The 17,981-nt window shown below is 35.3% G+C and overlaps 1 protein-coding gene across 6 annotated transcripts in view; it reads left to right on the forward strand.

Moving 5' to 3' along the window:
- The window catches only part of LMBRD2 (LMBR1 domain containing 2), a 34,580-nt gene extending 16,929 nt beyond the window's left edge, over positions 1 to 17,651 (forward strand). For 4 of the 6 annotated variants that reach the window (XM_030511810.1, XM_030511807.1, XM_030511808.1 and 1 more), the window contains 9 exons: positions 407 to 588; positions 1,316 to 1,449; positions 1,661 to 1,766; positions 2,503 to 2,600; positions 4,314 to 4,417; positions 5,343 to 5,389; positions 7,254 to 7,356; positions 8,626 to 8,755; positions 17,157 to 17,651. In XM_030511810.1, the coding sequence (XP_030367670.1) occupies positions 407 to 588; positions 1,316 to 1,449; positions 1,661 to 1,766; positions 2,503 to 2,600; positions 4,314 to 4,417; positions 5,343 to 5,389; positions 7,254 to 7,356; positions 8,626 to 8,755; positions 17,157 to 17,259 (1,007 nt within the window). In that variant the 3' untranslated portion in view covers positions 17,260 to 17,651. Of the gene's footprint in view, positions 1 to 406; positions 589 to 1,315; positions 1,450 to 1,660; positions 1,767 to 2,502; positions 2,601 to 4,313; positions 4,418 to 5,342; positions 5,390 to 7,253; positions 7,357 to 8,625; positions 8,756 to 10,840; positions 16,996 to 17,156 lie in introns of those variants that run through there. The other 2 variants (XM_030511811.1, XM_030511812.1) reach the window with 2 other exon arrangements.
- Positions 17,652 to 17,981: the final 330 nt, after the last annotated feature.

The raw sequence follows: 17,981 nt of genomic DNA on the forward strand, positions 1-17,981 counted from the left end.
AATGGGTTATTTCCAGGGTAGAACAGTATCATTTTAAAGCCGAAGCTTTGTTTTGGAGAGAGTAACAGATGAATAAACAAGAAGTGGATCACCTGTAGTATCTGTGCCAAAAGTAAAGAGTTCTGTTCTGCACACTCCACTCTCCTCAGTCCATTTGCAAAATTTGCCTCCCAAATTCCATCCTGTTTTTTCCTGTTCTGCATATGATTACTTAGGGCTGAGCCAGATCTCTAGGCTTTGGAAGACCCCTAAAATTAAGTGTGTGACCCCATAGATTCTGGCCTTCATTTTAAGCTTGTGTGTCCAAGAAGTTCATAATAGTTTTTGTGAGGGAGTTCAATTTCTGGTTGTGTAATTTTCATTTAACCTATTCCGGTTGTGTGTGTGTGTGTTGTTTTTTCTCCAGAGTGGTACTGGGAATGCCTTCTACGACCATGGTTTTACAGGGTGCTTGCTGTTGTTCTGGCCACATTCTCTGTCATTGTTGTGTGGTCAGAGTGCACCTTTTTCAGCACAAAACCAGTTTTATCACTGTTTGCAGTTTTCATACAGCTGGCAGAAAAGACATATAACTATATATACATAGAGGTAAGTTTGAGATAATCACTCAACAAAAATCTTCCAAGTAACTTGTTACCACAACATTTCAGAAGGTCTCTAAAACATGTAACACCAAACATTGTTTCTGTGGAGTGAGTCTGCCTTTTGCCACTTTCTTAAAACTCTCCAATACAGGGTGAGGGTGTGACCTCGTTGAGCTGAACATCATGTGTGGAGTAATCTTGAAACGTTAACTTGGAGCTTTGTGTCTAGTCAGCCATGTGCGACCTCGCTTTCCTGAACAGGAATTTGCTGCTGACCAGAAATCCACTCTCAGGTGTAGCTAGCATATGCAGGTACAAATTTATCAGTAAAGGAACTGAGCTGAAAAATTCCAGTATACTAACAAAATAGTTTGAATTGAAAACACTTATTTTTATCCCTTTTTGTGGGAAGAAATGCCAAATCAGTCATAGTAATTATCAAGGTAATTACAGCAATTTCATTTACGTAATAAGAAGTAGAATAAATATTCCTAGGGTCAGTTGTCATTATATGAAATGCATGGTGTTACAAGTATAATTCTCAGTTTAAATTCGTGAAAAAAAACTTCTGAAGTTTCTTAGAGCAGGTGAGAGCTGGTGTTACTGTCCCATCTCAAAATAAAAAATCAGACTGCAGTCAACCTATTGCATGCACGGACTATGTGCTGAATGCATTAAAACCTTTAGTAGAGTTCTACATTCAAGTGACTTTTTCTTTTTTTTTCCCCTAGATGGCCTGTTTTCTTACCATCTTTTTCCTAAGTATCTGTGTTTACTCTACTGTCTTCAGGATCCGTGTATTTAACTATTATTACTTAGCTTCACATCATCAGACAGATGCATACAGTCTCCTTTTCAGTGGCATGTGAGTATGTGGCATATATTTTGCAAATTTTCTCTCAGATACTCAACTGAAGATGTCCATGAAAGTTTCATTTATATTCTTTCATTTATAATCATATGGGTATAAATCCTAATGATATATACATCATTCTGTGATATACCAAGTTATGATTTCTAAATATTATTAGTTCAATAAATTGGTTTAAATGCTGTTGCTTCTTGCATTTGTGCAGGTTGTTTTGCCGTCTTACTCCACCATTATGCTTGAACTTTTTGGGGTTGACCCACATGGATGCAACAATCTCTCACAAAAACACTCAGCCAACTGCTTATACATCTGTAAGTACAGAAAATGTGGATTTGAGCTTCTATGTGATTTGGAAAATAGGCACAATATTTTAAAATATTTCTTATATTAAGATTCAGATATTAAAGTATTTTCATTAGTATTACAGAGGGTAGAAGTACTTACTTATAGTTCAGTAATGATTGCCTGGAGTCATCAATAGCTCAGTTTTTCTGTTTAGGTCTCTTTATCCTAAGAAAGTAAAGTATTATTTTGAAGAGTTCAGACTGTTCTTCACTTCCTAAGAGCTTTAGCTTCCTCTGGTTTTACCATATGAGGCATCTTTATAGACTAGGAGCAAACCTAACTTGCCACTAAAACCCAGTGAGTTTGGTTTAACTGAACCACAGTTTCTGCAGGACAGCAGGTTACATCTTATGTCTTTGTTGTTAGCAAGTGGATTCATAGTGTTGCCCAGAGACTCCTTTCACAGCAGATGAAAAAAGGTCCACCAGATTTGAACTGGTTCTGGATTAGGTGAGACAACAAGATCAAGCATCTTCGAAACCTGAAAGTGGATACACTGTTAGTGGCAGCCTTTGTATCTGGTTATTCTGGGTCAAGTGTCTGAATCAGATCTGTGATAATGATACTTACCGATTTTCAGTAAGTGTAAAGGATTGTGTGTTTGTATGTTGTGGACTGAAAACTGTAAGATGGGACAATCTTGATGGATATATGTAGAAAATATCTGATTATAGCTTGGTCTTGGGATTTTTTTTTTTTCAGATAATGGGATCCATGAGAGTGCTGTCCTTCATTGCAGATGGATTCTATATATATTACCCAATGCTTGTTGTCATTCTCTGTATTGCCACATACTTCAGGTAAGTGATATGCAAGACAGATCCTCCATGTTTCTTTACATTAATAGTACTAGTTTCAGTGATTAGTGAGATATTCTTTTTTCCTTTTCCAGCAGTTGAGTTATGACATAATAACAAAAATGCAAAACCTAAACCAATACATAGCTATTTATATATGTGAAATGTACACATTTCAAGAATATTTATTATATTAGCCCATAACTGAGTTGTGGGGGCTTTTCCCCATTAAACTTCATTCCTAGGTTTTGAGGTCAGATCTGTTCACACTTTGGAGCCTGCAGACATTTAGACTCTGCTTTTGAGATTAAAATTACCATGAGGAAACCACGTTTTCAGCAATGTTTTCTAATAAACTAAGAAGCATTAGCAGAAACTGTAGTTAATAAACTTTCTATTTGACACGACTATTTTCTGATCTGTACCAGACTTCAGTTTGAAGATATAGTGGTTTAAATCATTTGATCTTGTTTCCCTAAGGCACAATTTGTTGAAGGCTGTAAGCGTAGTTGCAGAAAATACTGTTATATGTTTGCTTTATCCTTACTTTTCAAATGTTTTCTTTTGAACTCTGTAAAGGTTGAGATACTTTAGGTCTGCTCAGCTACATTTATATTCACTTCCTCAATTTCACATGACTCATGTAGAATGTAGTAAAATGCCTTAATTTGTCCATAAAAACGTATGTGCATCCATAGATAATAAGACAACAAGGATCCTGTCCTTATTTTCTGTGCTTTCTTTTAGATTAGGGTACAAAAATGGTGGTGGCGGGAAAAAAATACAACAAACAAAAAACCCCAGGAAAGCCACCAACAAGAAAATGATTTGTGTGACTTATTGTCCATGATCATGGGTCTTGGATGCCATAGTGAAAAGGAAGAGGAGAAGCTAAGGAGAGGAACTTGCTTTGCAAGGACTTTAATGCCCTCTAATAATTCAGATGCATGCAAAACACTAATTAAAATCTATCAAGGAAAGCTGTCCCCCTTGTTTAATGCAGCAGTCTTAAAGTTCGGGTAGTATAGGAAAAAAAGCTTTTCAGCATAAATATACAATTAAGCCAACTTTGAACATGATATTGACGCTCCAGTTTGGAGAAGAACAATAACAAAACCAGCAGTTGCGTTCTCAAGTGTGAAGTTGAAAGGTGAAAGTGGTTTAATGCTGTCTAACTTGAGGACTAGTTTAAAAAAGGTGGAGCAAGCTTATTATCTGACTCCTGCCTAATGGGTATCCAGCCAGCGTCCGTGCAGATTAAGAGTATGCCACACGTTTCTCCCAAGTGAAACCGAGATGAAGGTGGCTTTCCTGTTATTACTGTTTCAAAACCACAGAAATCTTAATAGGCAGAATTTTTATAGTAATTGTCTTCTGGCAAAGAAGAGTCAATGAGATATCATGGGTATAAATTCTGTTATATCTGAGAACATTTCGAGCAATTGTCTTGTCTTAAATCGCTCCTCTCAGACTATGAACAGTGTTATCCCTCAATTTGAATAACAATATTCCATCACTTTCAGTTGGATTGAGGAACATGTCGCTGTTGTGAGTTTTCTGATTTCTCAGTATAATAATCTGTCTTTTCTTCTATATTGCTTTATTACTTGAGTTGTCCATAAATTTCTGAGTAATTTGTTTTACATTTTGCATTGTAATATCTCTAAGCTATTCACTGTCAGTTAACAAACAAAATTGCTTCTCCTGCTTTACCAGTTTAGGAACTCGTTGTTTGAATCTTTTGGGATTCCAGCAGTTCATGGGGGATAGCGAAATGACCTCTGATTTGATTGATGAAGGGAAAGAGCTAATCAGAAGAGGTAAGTCAGGTTGTCTATCCTAGTATTCCTACAAAGTACATCCATGTTGTTGCATGAAGCTTATCTGAAATGTTGCACGAACTCATTTGAATCTTCCTTTGTGTAGTGTGTAAATTGAGCAGCCCAAACTGTGTCATCTCCTTTACAAATTTTTGCTGTTTCACCGAACTGTGTTTTATCACAGAAAGCATGTTGTTCTGTACAGCCATAATTATCTGCTGGTTTGGAGACCTTTGGTTTTTTTTTTTTTGAAATATTGTATTGAAAGTGTTTCCTGAAAGTTGTTAAAAGCTATGTTTAGAAATTAAAATCTCTGCATACAATGTTATATAGTGCAATACTTTTGTTCTTCTTTCATAGTATACAAAAAAACCCCTAGATTTACTTAGAGTAGTAAGGTTTTTTTGCTTGTGGGTTTGTTGGGGCTTTTTTTTGAGAAAGATGCATGTCTCTCATTCCCTTTAACAAGAGGTTACTATTTCTTTGGTGCTATGATGTTACATTTCCAGCTTAATAGTAGATACAGACACAAACTATTTGGCTCATAATTTGGGCCTCACAGAACTTCAGCAAGATTTTGATTGGATAATGCTCAAGTTTGTTCCTAACATCATACTTTTTCCAACTACTTTTTTGTTTTTGTTAGCTAGTATCCAAATGTCACACCTTGACCCAAGATACCATCATGATTAATTCATTCTAGCAGGAAACTCCATAATGATAGACAAGCAGCTTTGTCTTTTGTTTTCATTTAATTGTATGAGCTATCTATTTCAATGAGAATCTTAGCTAGTTAACTTTGGATTTTCATCCAAATTTGTTTGTTAACTAAAAAAATTGTTTGTTAACAATTGTTTCTTAAAAAAATATTGGTAATGATTTTTCTTTTATGGAGCTCAGCTGTTTTGGTTTTTTTCTTATATAGAGAAAAGAAAACGACAAAGGCAGGAAGAAGGTGAAAACAGAAGAAGGGTATGAGATTGTTCTGGCTAATTACAATATTAATATACTATAATATCTGCTAGGATTTGCCATTGCTATTTAATTCAGCATGATCTGTTTCACAAAAATATAAGTCTCCAATAATTGATGGAATCAGTTGAATCTTGGAGAATAGTCTTGGCTAGAGATGGGGAGGGAATAATTTACATTTTAATTTTAAAGGATAAGAGAGAGGCTCTTTTCACACTACTTGGACACTTTTGTTACTCACTGTGCTGTGAGAACAGTGTATGCCAATAGGTATAATAAGCATTAAAAATAGTCCTGATTTCTAGGATGCAGAATAATCTGAAGTGGCTTATTATCAGTCTCTTATGTTGATACTACTCTGCTCGAAATAACTGCAGTTGCAGTGTCATCGTGTTCATTGTAATAGGGACTGTATACTCGTCCCAAACTTATGTGTTGCTTTCTGTGCTGATTGGAAAGTAATTGGCACAGGTTTTTGTTTGTTTGCTTGTTTTCAAAGGAGGGAATTACATTTAAGACAAAATTAATTCTTTTACCACTGATTAACAAATAGAAAGTTCGATTCAAATCATACTTTTAGTGCATAATGAATTGAAAGATTTGTGAAGACAATCAGTTTGGATGAAAAGTAGTTCAGGCAGCTTCATTTTAAGGAGCTTCAGTTAACTGTAGCTTTAGTTTTCCATTTATTTGTAACATTTGGATTTTAGTATAGAAAGTCTCAGATCAAAAGGATGCATATGAACTGACTAAAGGAAGGGAAAAATGTTATCTGCAGAAAGGTAGGATAATACTGGGACTAAAACCTCTTGGCTTTTCAAGCTCAGGAATGCTTTAATTCTGGATGACAGCCAGTACAACAAGGACAGACAGACCTTTCTTCTGATCTTCTTCCCATCTCATAATTTTAAAACTTGAACTTACTGTTTAATAAAATAGTAGCAAATGCATGCCGCATTTAGTGTACACTGAAATGATCTGACATTAAGAAACAATTTTAGTTCAACAGCAAATCAGTTTCAGGTATTACCTGTTTTTTGAGTTTGCATTAAATACTGTAGTATTTAATGCAAACTTTAATTTAATTCAACTTTAATTCTTGAAAATCTTTGGGATTTTGAGACGATTATCTTTTAGTGGATCGTGATTAAATATTTGATCCTTCTGCAGCTTAGAACTAACATGGCATAAATTAGCACAGTAACTTCGAGTATACACTTCCTACCAGCCCATAATTTGGGGTCTAGATATGAATCTGAAAGTTATTGGAGCAATTTTTTGGAAAAGTTGCTTTGGAGAAAAAGTTTCTGTTGAGACATGAAGTTGTTTCCTAATAGAAGTATGAAATGTCTTGTTCTTTAATATTTCATTATACTTGATACTAAAATGTTTGCATACTAAAACATGATGGGACGGAAACACAACAGAAAAACAAGCTTAGTAAACATGGCCAGTCCAAATTTTTTTTGGTGCTATCTGCTTCTGTTTATTTTTCCATTCTACCACTAGATGGAAGTAGAACTTAAAAAAAGCAACCTTCCCACTGTAATTTGGAGCAGTGTAGTGAACTTTGAGTGCAGATTTAATATGTAGTTCGTTTTCTGCAAGTCTTTTTTCTAAAGAACAATTATGGTAACTGGTTTAGTGAAGGGATGTATCATGAGTTTAAAATAAAAACCAAAAATTCTCCCTGTATCAAGATAACTGTATCAAGATAACAGGAACACTTTTAAAGTATTGCTTTCCTAGTCTGACCAATTAGCTCTACATTACGGATCTGGAATATTTCTTGGTCCTCTGTAGGCTTTTGTTGTGTTGCTTTTTCCTTATCACTTACATTTCCTTATGTTGTCTTTTTTTCCAGGAATGGAAGGAACGATATGGAAATAGAGACGATTCCACTAGAAACAGAGTTGTCCACACAGACCAAAAAGAATCCAGTTTCTCAGAGACCAATACCAATAGACGTAAGCTTTATGGGGTTTGTGGGGAGTTTGTTTTGGTTTATTATTTTAATATCTTGTCTGCATCACACTGGCTATGTGAGTAGCTTCAAATATATTCCTTTTTGTCTTAATTGATGTGCTTATATATTCCCTTCTATGGCACAGTGCCATCTTGCCCATTAAAGCCAACTGAAAAGAGTACTGTGTTTCTTCCCATCTTCAGTACCTCATCTAGTTGAGGTTGGAGATTCTGGCTAGTTTCAATGACTTGGTCTTCTTCTGGGGCATGTAATGGCTGCAATGAGAGTAGCAGTTTTCAACAAAGAGATTTTATTTAGGCTATATCTTGAAGTTTGGAGTTTTAAATCTTAAATTTACCCCTTCTAGTTGCAAATCAACTCTCCAGATGGGAATAATAAAATTATCAGACGGACGGCCAATGAATGTAAAGTCAGTAACATATCACATGAGTGTATACATATTCATTTAATAGTATCTGTTAGCAAAAAACTTCTTTGTGGATGCTCTATACTTCCAAACAGTTTATTTGTCACAGTCTTACTGTTTTTATGTATTTTATGTGCTTTTGTAAGCTAACGACAAGTAAGAAATGAAATTTAAAAAAAAGACGGGAAAAGGTGGGGGAAAAGGGAAGCTTTGAACATGCTTTTGAGACAACTCTGATAGATTTCTCCTCTTCTTTACAAAGTTGCAAACTCATATTTTCAGAGGTAGACTAACTCAGATTATATTAAATTATATTTTAATGTTAACTGAAGGAATATGTAGCATTTCAATACTGAAACAAGCTGCAGGTACTGGCCTAATGAAAGTGGCAGAGTGAATTGCAAGAACCACCGTATTTCATTAATTTGTAAGATTGCCTCCTTAAAAACAAACAAAACAAAACAAAACAAACCCAACCTTTCAGCCAGCTTAATTAAAGTGGGAGGTTGGGAAGATGAATGGATGATTGTTCATCCATTTGATTTAAAAGTAAAGTTTGCATGTAACTTCTTATTTTCTTTCATTCTTTGCAAAGCAGATCTCATCTTACTTGATGGGCAAAATGATAGTTGCAGTTGCCATGGAGATACAGAAATGAAATACTATGAATTTTAGCATGTAGTTGGATTTGGTTTAATATCTAATCTACTCTAAATCATCATAGCTAAACTTTGGGTGACTTAGTAGCAATTTATTATTCTGGTATTTAAAGTTTGATGACTTCACATTCTCCAAGGTGTTCATAGAGCAAATGAGTGTCTTTCCTTCCTTTTACCTATTCAGCACTATCAAAGTATACCCGATCAAATGGTAGGACTGAAAGAGATAGAATAGAACTTCTCCAGGATGCAGAACCTTTGGATTTTAATGCAGACTCAATTAATGATGACCCTCTTGAATCGGACTCTGGAAGGTGAGGAATCTTCTGTGGTATTTACAATGTATTCTGATCTATGACACCTATATCAATTGGTTTTGTAATAAGTTTTGTAAACAAAAATTACCACTTTACCTAGTTCTTTTGCTTTCTTCCTTCTCTCCCATGATATGGTAATTGTTTTAAAACCAATTGAAACCTTAAAGTTTTTCATTTTTTAAAAAACATCTCAGTAGGATTTGAGTTGAATGTAATTTTATATGTTGGCATAATCTGAAAAATTCTGTATATATGCATATACTGCATATAAAAACAGAAACCTGGAGAATGACCTGCGTATGTTCAGTATAAGGTTTTCTCTAATTTCCTGGAAGACTTTAGAAAGTTCACTTAATTTCCATGTATAAAAACCATCATAAAGGGCTGCAAGAAAGAAAACTGAATATTACAGGACCAGTAGTTTCAGTAATACACCTAGGGATCAGATCTTGGAATGACTGGAGTAAATTAAATCTGGAATTACTGGACAAAAAGTTCCCAGCTGAACAGTGTAGCTCTGTCTGTAATAGAGAATTCTGTGATTCTGTGGGTGTGACTGCAACAGTAAATTTCCTTAGTCATGGCATAGAGTATTTTTCATGACTGCTATGCTCTTCTCATATTAAAGAAACAAGTAATACATTTTATGGGTGCTTTTTTATCTAGGTAGTTATGAGGTAGAATCATTTAATGATAAATAATTTTAAATTCCTATATAAAAGTTATAGTTTACATTATTTTTTAGCTAAAACTAGCATACCCAGTCCAATTAAAAAAATCATAAATGGTTTCAGTTGACTTGCATCTATAATGTCAAAAAATAAATGCCAAAATCACACTATTGAATGACACTGCCAGGTTTTCAGATAATTTCAGCAATGTTAGTTTATATCAACAACTAACTTGTCTAGTCCAGTGTCACTACATTTCAAAAGCTGGTTCTTTTTAAGCAGAAGAATTTAAAGATCTAGGCTAGCAGTTTTGTCAGTTGTTGATTTCTGTACAGTGAGAAAGGGGTAATAGTCTGCAAAAATAGGAATATACATATATAATTCTTTTGGAGCAAATACTTTTGAGGTACAGTATCTGAAGTCTTCTGGCACCTATACAGATTTTGCAGAGTGGAACATTCTGGACTTTATTTTTTTTAAGAAAATCTGAGGCCACAGAGCTTAGTTGAGGGTTTTTTTAGTAACCTGCATTGATTTCATAGAGGTAATAAATCAAGAATAATTGTATATGACGTTTCAATTCACTTAAAAATAGCTAATGTAACATTGATTTTTTTTTCAAACTATAGCTCCTGTGGTAGTTACAAGTGTTCTAGGACAGTAAAAGCATTAGGAACAGTAGGTTCTGACACAAAGTCTGTTCAGGTTTTGGTAAGTACTGCAGAGAGGAAGTACATTGTACTTTCACTGGGACTTGTATGTGTTTTTAAAATGCTTTTAAAATAGATTTGGCCAACAATTTGTGAGACTTTTTTCCCACTAAGAGTGCAGCTGTTTGTTCTCATTATCTTTGAAACTCTTTCTCCTCGGAATACCCATTGAGATGTACTGTTTATCACCCGAGCTACTTTTGCATGCTGTTGTTTGTTTGGTTTTGGGGTTTTGTTTGTTTGGGGATTTGGGGTTTTGGTGTTGGTTGGTTGGGTTTTTCCTTTATTTGGGTTTTGGTGATTCGGAGGGGTTTTGTTTGTTTGGAGCATTTTTGTTTGTAGGTTTTGTTGGGTTTTAGTTTTTTGTTTGGTTTGGTTTTGGGGGTTCATTTATTTGTTTTGTTTTGGTTTTTTTAGGAAAAAGTTCTGTTCAACAAAAACATTCAACTTCTTTTCTTTGTATCAGGAAACAAAGTTCTTTAAGACTCCCAGTATTCATATCACTGCTGTTCTTGGTCACATGAGATTTAATTTAATGACTGCCTATCAAATTCTCTTGGAAACAGTAATTCAGTGGAGCTTCAGATCATGTAATTCATTGAGAGTGAAGGAGTAAGAGTTCAGTGAGAGTTACATGATTTCTTGGGTCTTATTTTTCAATTTTCTGTGATACTTTTTCATATTTAAAATTTATTCTGCAGATACCAGCCTGGTGGAAGATACCTGTCAATGTCTCGGAGCAAAATATTTGATGATGTCTAAACTCCTCAAAGCTAAAGAAAATTCACAGGAAATCTATTCCCTACTTGTTGCTTGGAAAATACTATTTATGATGTATCACTGAACCAGAGAAGATAGTATTTCTTTAAAAAATTAATATGAAGGAACAACTATTTTGGAAACGCACCTGTATATGACAAGAATATGCTTCTTCTATTGTAGATATTGTTGTGCATCAGTGTGGGCTTTTGTGTCATGACCAAAAGGAGAAAAATATTAATTAAGTTAATAGAGGGTAAACTTCATGAATATACCCAGGGCTCAACTTGCTGTAACATTTTAAGTTTTAGGAAGAGGATTTTTTGGAAGGATTTTTTTTTTTTTGTATTTTAACAGACGCTGTGAGAGCATTTTAATGCATCCAAAGTGCAGTTTTATCAATTACTATAATAAACACTTTCTATATTTTTTCTATTAGAACTTAATGCCTAGTCCAAAATCTGCTGAATGATATTAAGGCTTCTTTTGGCTTCAGTGATCTTTGAATCATAGAATCAGAGAATCAGCTAGGTTGGAAAAGACCTTTTAAGATCACCAAGTCCAACCATTACCCAGGACTGCCACCACTATACCATATCACTGAGGGCCTCATCTACATTGGTTTTGAACGCTTCAACTTTCCTGGGAAGCCTGTTCCAATGCCTGATTACCCAGTCTGTGAAGAAATTTTTCCTAATATCCAGTCTAAACCTCCCCTAGTGCAGCTTGAGACCGTTTTCTCTTGTCCTATTGCTTGTTACTTGGAAGAAGAGGCTGACCCCCACCTCACTACAACCTCCTTTCAGGTAGCTGTAGAGAAGGATAAGGTCCTCCCTGAGCCTTTGCTTCTCTAGACTAAACAACCCCAGTTCCTCAGCTGTTCCTTATCAGGCTTGTGCTCCAGACCCTTCACCAGCTTTGTTGCCCTTCTCTGGCCCCCTCCATCACCTCAATGTCTCTCCTGCAGTGAGGGGCCCAGAACTGGCAGAGGATTCGAGGTGCAGCCTCACCAGTGCCCAGTGCAGGGGGATGATCACTGCCCTGACCCTGCTGCCACATTGTTGCTGATAGAGGCCAGGATACTGTTGGCTTCTTAGCTGCCTGGACACAAGCTGGCTCATGTTCAGCCGGGCGTCAGTCAGCACCCCCAGGTCATGTATCAGACCATGTTTAAGCAGAAAGATTGAATGGCAGGCTGTCTTCATAAAGTCATAAACTGCATGTTCCAGTATTTAAAGGGTGGCTGCAAAGAAGTAGGAGATTATCTTTTTACATGGAGTCACATGGAAAAGATGAGGGGTAGCGGGCACAGGTTACTCTTGGGGAGAAAAACAAATTTTCACAATGAGAACAATCATTGGAATAACCTCCCCAGGGAAGTGGTGGATTCCCTGGCATGGGACACCTTTAAGAGTCAGCCAGACAGGATGTTGGGACCTTGTCTAGACTGTGCTTTTGCCAGGAAGGGTTGGACCAGATGATTCTTGCAGTCCCTTCCAACCTGGTATTCTATGAAATTTGGTGGGATAAATTTTGAAGCAAGCTGTATTGGTCAAGAAAGGCTCTGTTTTTCTTTTCCAGCATTATATGCAGATAAATAATTTTAGCATGTGTAAATATTTGAAATTGACTATGACTATAGTTTCACTGTCATATAAGCATATGTGCAATAGCAGGAATACATTATCAAAGATACAATACCTGATTTAAGATTTTTACAGGTGTAATGGTTGAAAACCTTGGCACACTAGCATTTTTGTAACTGTAAGAGAAATATAATGTGAAAATTGAGTTAAATGCTGAAACATTATGATTTGCACACAACTCGGGCACGGCTTCAAATTGTAGAGTATCCCTTTAAGAGAAGGGAAATACATAGCATGACTAGATAATGGTAAACACTTTTAATGTCCCAGATACCCTGCTTGCATCATGTATCTGTTTTTAAGGTGCCTGTATTTTGCAGTAACTTGTTGCAAAAGGAATAATGCTTATTCATTTGAATGCCATTCAAAAATGCCAATTATTAACAGTGTAAAAAAACTTCACATGAATTTCATTGGTGTAGATATATTTTTAAACTGTAGTTAGTTAAAAGATTTTTCAAATGTAATCATAAGGTAAAAGATGTGGTCAAATTCATTATATCTTTGGAAATCTGCTTTATTTAAAATGTTGTATTATTGCAGTTTGTCTTAAGTCTTTACCACTTGGGGATTTTCTTACATTCTTATTGCAAACTTATGTTGAAAACTGAAAGAGAACATGTTTTTATTATAAATTCTTTATCATGCTTAAAAAACAGATATCCCTTAAAGCAGCTAGGAATGAGTTATTGTGGAAAGAAAATTTTTATGAATGAGGTGTTCTACTGATTTTTTAAAATAGTCTTTGTTTCTGAAGTAATTGTTAATGGGGATCTAACTACGTCCTGTGATTTAGTACATCATGTGTTCTAACAGTAGTGGTATGTGTAATATATTGTTCTGCCTGTTTTAAAACACTTAATTGTTATTATGAAGGAGAAAAAGATACTCTATTTGTATAGAAATACTTATATTAATAAATTAGCAGACATGAAGTAATCGTCAGTTCCGTTCTTAGGTGAATACACTGAACAACAGCCATGTCCACATGTATTCAAGGGCATACAATTTCCAGATTACCTGTAAGAGGACACTTTCTTAGTTTTAGTATTTTTTATACTGTAAAAGCTTGATCAAAGTCTTTTGGCGGTATCAGGGACTTGTAGTTAAGAAAACGAGACTCTTTTTATTCAGATTGTTCTTCAACAACTTTTATGTTAGCACCTATTTAGTTTATTTTAGATCGATCCTGAATTCAGCCTTATATGAAGGGGATTGTATATATTCATGGACATCCATCCACATGAATGTTCTTAGACTTGATATTTCTATTTTTGAAGCTTATGTCTCATTTAATTGCCCAAAAGTTTATTTGTAAAAAAATCTTTGGATGAAATAAGGTTCAAGTTCTTTGTTTAACTCTTGAAAATGTCACTACAAAGGGATCTAATTCAGTGCTAATGGAAAAATTATAGAAGGAATATTTGTTTTTCTGAGTGCTTGTGAAGTATCATTACCTAGCCCCTGCTGACTTCAGAGAATTGGATCAAGCCTTCTTGGACCTGGATTTGTTGGTTTTTTTCCTCCCCTCTCAGAAATCAGTGGAATGGCTACAAACAGAATTTTCAGTGGAAACTTGGTCTGGATTTTATGCATGAAAGCTAACTAGTCCCTGGTGTAAGCCCTCTGTGCAATTTTCATTGGGATACGATAATTTAAGGACTTGACTGTATAAGTTAATGGCAGTGGCATTTCAGTTGCTAGCAGAAAGGCTAAGCTTATTGAGGTGGGAATCTACTGACCTTTTTTTGATGTTGCAGTGGAGTAATGGAGTTAGGAATGGCTGCTTTGAGCCCTGAAAATCTCTTGAGAGTTCTCTAGATTGTGCTTGGAGATTTCTGGTGTCACGTGCTCCCTGGGTGCTGGGTGTTTAAGTAAGGAGTTGATAATTGCTGACCAACAGTTACTCTTGCTCTCATTATATGCAATTTTTAGGCAAATTAAAGTGTGTTTTGAAAATTAATTATGAGTTCATATGAGTAAATTTGGAAGACTTCTAGCAAAGAAATAGAGAGTACAACTATAAAAAAACACTGTAGAAATAAGGGATATGCCTGCAGAGCATTTGCTGTTTGCTTGGGCTAGTTTGAAACTAGCTTGGTCACTGCTAGTGCAAATAACGCAGAACCTGGGGGCTACGTGCAACCTGATGGGGGCTCTGAGCAACCTGATCTTGTTGAAAATGTCCATGCCCATGACAGGGGTTGGAACTAGATAATCTTTAAAGGTTCCTTCCAACTCAAATTATTCTATGATTCTGTGATGATTCCCAGCCAGACTGTGGCAACTCTTGACAAGTTCTTTGCTACTATAGCTCTAATCCTAACAGTAACACAGCTAAAAAAAGTTAAAACTAGCTTTGGTATGTTTAAGCATTGAATATACTGTAGGCTAACAGTGTTCTTGCATCACATTTGATGTTTCAGATGAGGTGATTTAAAATGTAACTGCCTTGCAAACTGTACTTTTGGGAACTGAATGTTGGCATATTTATTATGTCAGTATATAGTTGTATTTATTTGCAGCTAAGGAATGTCACGTTACGTATTTCATTAGTATTTCTCTTTCTGAATTACTGAGCAGTTAGGATATACTTCCATTTCATCACAATTTTGCAGTTTCCTCTTCATTTGTGAACACCAAAACCAAACAAAACACCAAAAAGCCCACTGAAGTTAAGTAGAAGTGTTTGAATATTGTCATGTCAAAGATTTAAACCAGTGAAAAGAATCCATGCAAGTTGTAATGAACTTTGAAAAGGGGGAGTGAAAACAGTAGCTACTTTAATACTGGGTCAGTGTTGGATTTCATAAAAAGTATGGATAGCAAAAATCTCTAGTCACACTTACTGCTCCTACTGAATTTGTAGTTCTAGTTTTTAGGCATTTAAAGATACACGTATTCTGATATCTGTGTTGGGAAATGAGTCCTGTGCACTCTGCTTAAGAAGGGTGCCCCCCTTAGCTGTGAAGTGAGTGAGACTTTTTGTGAGGGAAGGTGAAGGATATGCAAATTCTAGTCTGTGCTAATAGTGACACTTCGGGCAAACTATAATATATTTTATTATTTAGGTAGGATAGCATGTTAAGAAACAACCACCTTTATACTGCTGTAACTTATACTACTGGAAAAAGCATGGTATATAATGTACCTTTATTTTGAATTGAGCACTTGTAAAATAGTGATTAACAGTATTAATGGGAATGGCGGAAACCTGCTATCTTTTCAGTATTTATTCTTGCTATTTTAAAACATAACCATGACAATTTTTACGTATGAAGTATTTAAAAAGTGATTACTCTGATTTTCTGTAGTTATCATTGTTTATATTTTATTAAATTCATCTTGGAATACTGTAAGTGTTACAGGAAAAATACAATATTTTCTTCAAATTTTCATTCTCTATTGCCGTAATTACTTGCCATCTGAGGGGCATTTACAATACGAATAGAGATCACTTTATGAAGGAAAACTTTTTGTGGGGCTTCTTAAAGAAATCAGACCTATAATTGCAGACAAATATGTGCATCTTAATTATTAACAAAAATACTACTTAGGGTATATATTGTCTCCGGCTTTTATTTTTCTTTAAAATTCAGAAAATTATGAATTTTTTTTTTCAGAGCAATTTATTTGTAAATCTTGTAAACTTTCTGAAACTTTTACATTCCTCTTTCCTAATAGGCTCTGCAGGAATATGTACTGCTTCATGGCAGTTCTAGCTGTGCCTCTAATTAAGTAGTCTAATCTGAAGCTGAGACACTCCTACACCATTTGATTACATTAGCAGAAACTCAGCATTGCTAGCGAAAAAGCACCTTGAACTAGATCCCTTTCTAATACATTAAATGCTGTCATTGACTATGTTGATTATATTTGGTATCTTCTGTTTCAGTCATATGGTATGCCCAATCAGGTTTATTCTTTGGTCTATTAAAATGTACTGGAATGTATTCCTCAGCTTGCTTTTGTGTGAGTATGTGTGTTTTAGTTGTAATTGGCAGGCAATAATAATATGGAACTTCAGTTATTTCTTAAGGATAATGTTATATTTGACATATTCCTGTGAATTATGAGAGTTTCAGAGTGACAGCTTAACTACCACTGTAGAAATTAAGTATTTTCTGTAGAAATACTTTATATTTCTATAGCAGTGTCTGGAAGATAAGGGAGTTCCTTTGTAAGTATAGGTAAGGTGATAGAAGATACTCATTCTCCAGTGTGTATTAAGATAGGCTGTAGGAGTGCTGCTTATGGGTAGACTATCTTCATTTGCCTTATGATACAAGTATGTATGCATAACACCTTGTTTTGAAATTCACCGAGTTATAAATTTTTTCTCTGTAGTCTTCTAAATTATTGTTGTACTGGATACATTTTTGAAATGTGTGTTAAAATATATAGTCAAAGAGTTAAGTTGGCATGAAATAAATAATTTCTGCAATACATTTTCCCTGTTGTATTTTAGATCTTCATACTTCTCTGAAGTGTTTTTGATAGCGATCTTTAAAGAGAAACTTGACCCATTTCTTTTTCCAGGTAGAAGTTAAGTTTACTTTAGAAGACAATCCAACCTTGGTTTAGTCATCTTTTTTCATCTTCTTTACAGCAGATTAAAAAGGGAAATTGAGAAAAACCTGGCATACCTGGACGTGTCATTGTCAGAGTCTGGGGATGAGACTTGGACCTACGTTTCAGGCTGGTACCTTTACTGATAGCTTGCCCCAGCTGCAGAGGCTTAAAGAGCTTCTGCGAATGCAGGGTGACAGAGAAGTGCAGCAAGGGTGGCTGAAGATGTTAGCTTCCTGTAGTGCCTTTAGGAAGCATGCCAGGACCTTGTATGCTCCTGGGGCTGACTGGGCACTTGGTACTTAAGTGGAGCATAAGGTGGGATGGAAGTAAGGGCTCCTACATGTCTCCCTCTTTTCCATAAGCAGTCAAACTAGGTCATAATTCCTTGTAGATGTTCCTGGCCATTGGTGAGGATCGAGACAAAAGACTTGCCACTACAGCTGTGAGGAGACAGGCACAGTGAAGACAGAGTTAACTCACTTCTTTCACTGCTTGCATATTTATCAGTTTTGTCTAACCTACCCTAAAAAAAAAAAAAAAAAAAAAGCTTAAGGAAGAAGAGAGAAAACTTTTTAAACTGAAATATTTCTATTTTCAGCTACAGTGACAAGGTATGGTTTTAGGTTTCTTTTTTCCTTTTAATAAACTGGAATTTTTCTTGAGAGGTAAAGAAGTATCTTCTGGCATTGTAAATCAAAAAGCAATTCATCTTTTTAGCACCTCATAATAAATATTGATAACAACTACGACTAGGTGATTCCTGTATTCCATTATTTACTCTCTCCTATAGTTGATGTACAACTGCTCTTTTAAGTGAGTTGCAGGGTAACATTTTGCACACTCAATACTAGTCTGTACCACCACT

This window comes from Strigops habroptila, chromosome Z (assembly GCF_004027225.2).
Source record: "Strigops habroptila isolate Jane chromosome Z, bStrHab1.2.pri, whole genome shotgun sequence".
NCBI lineage: Eukaryota > Metazoa > Chordata > Aves > Psittaciformes > Psittacidae > Strigops > Strigops habroptila.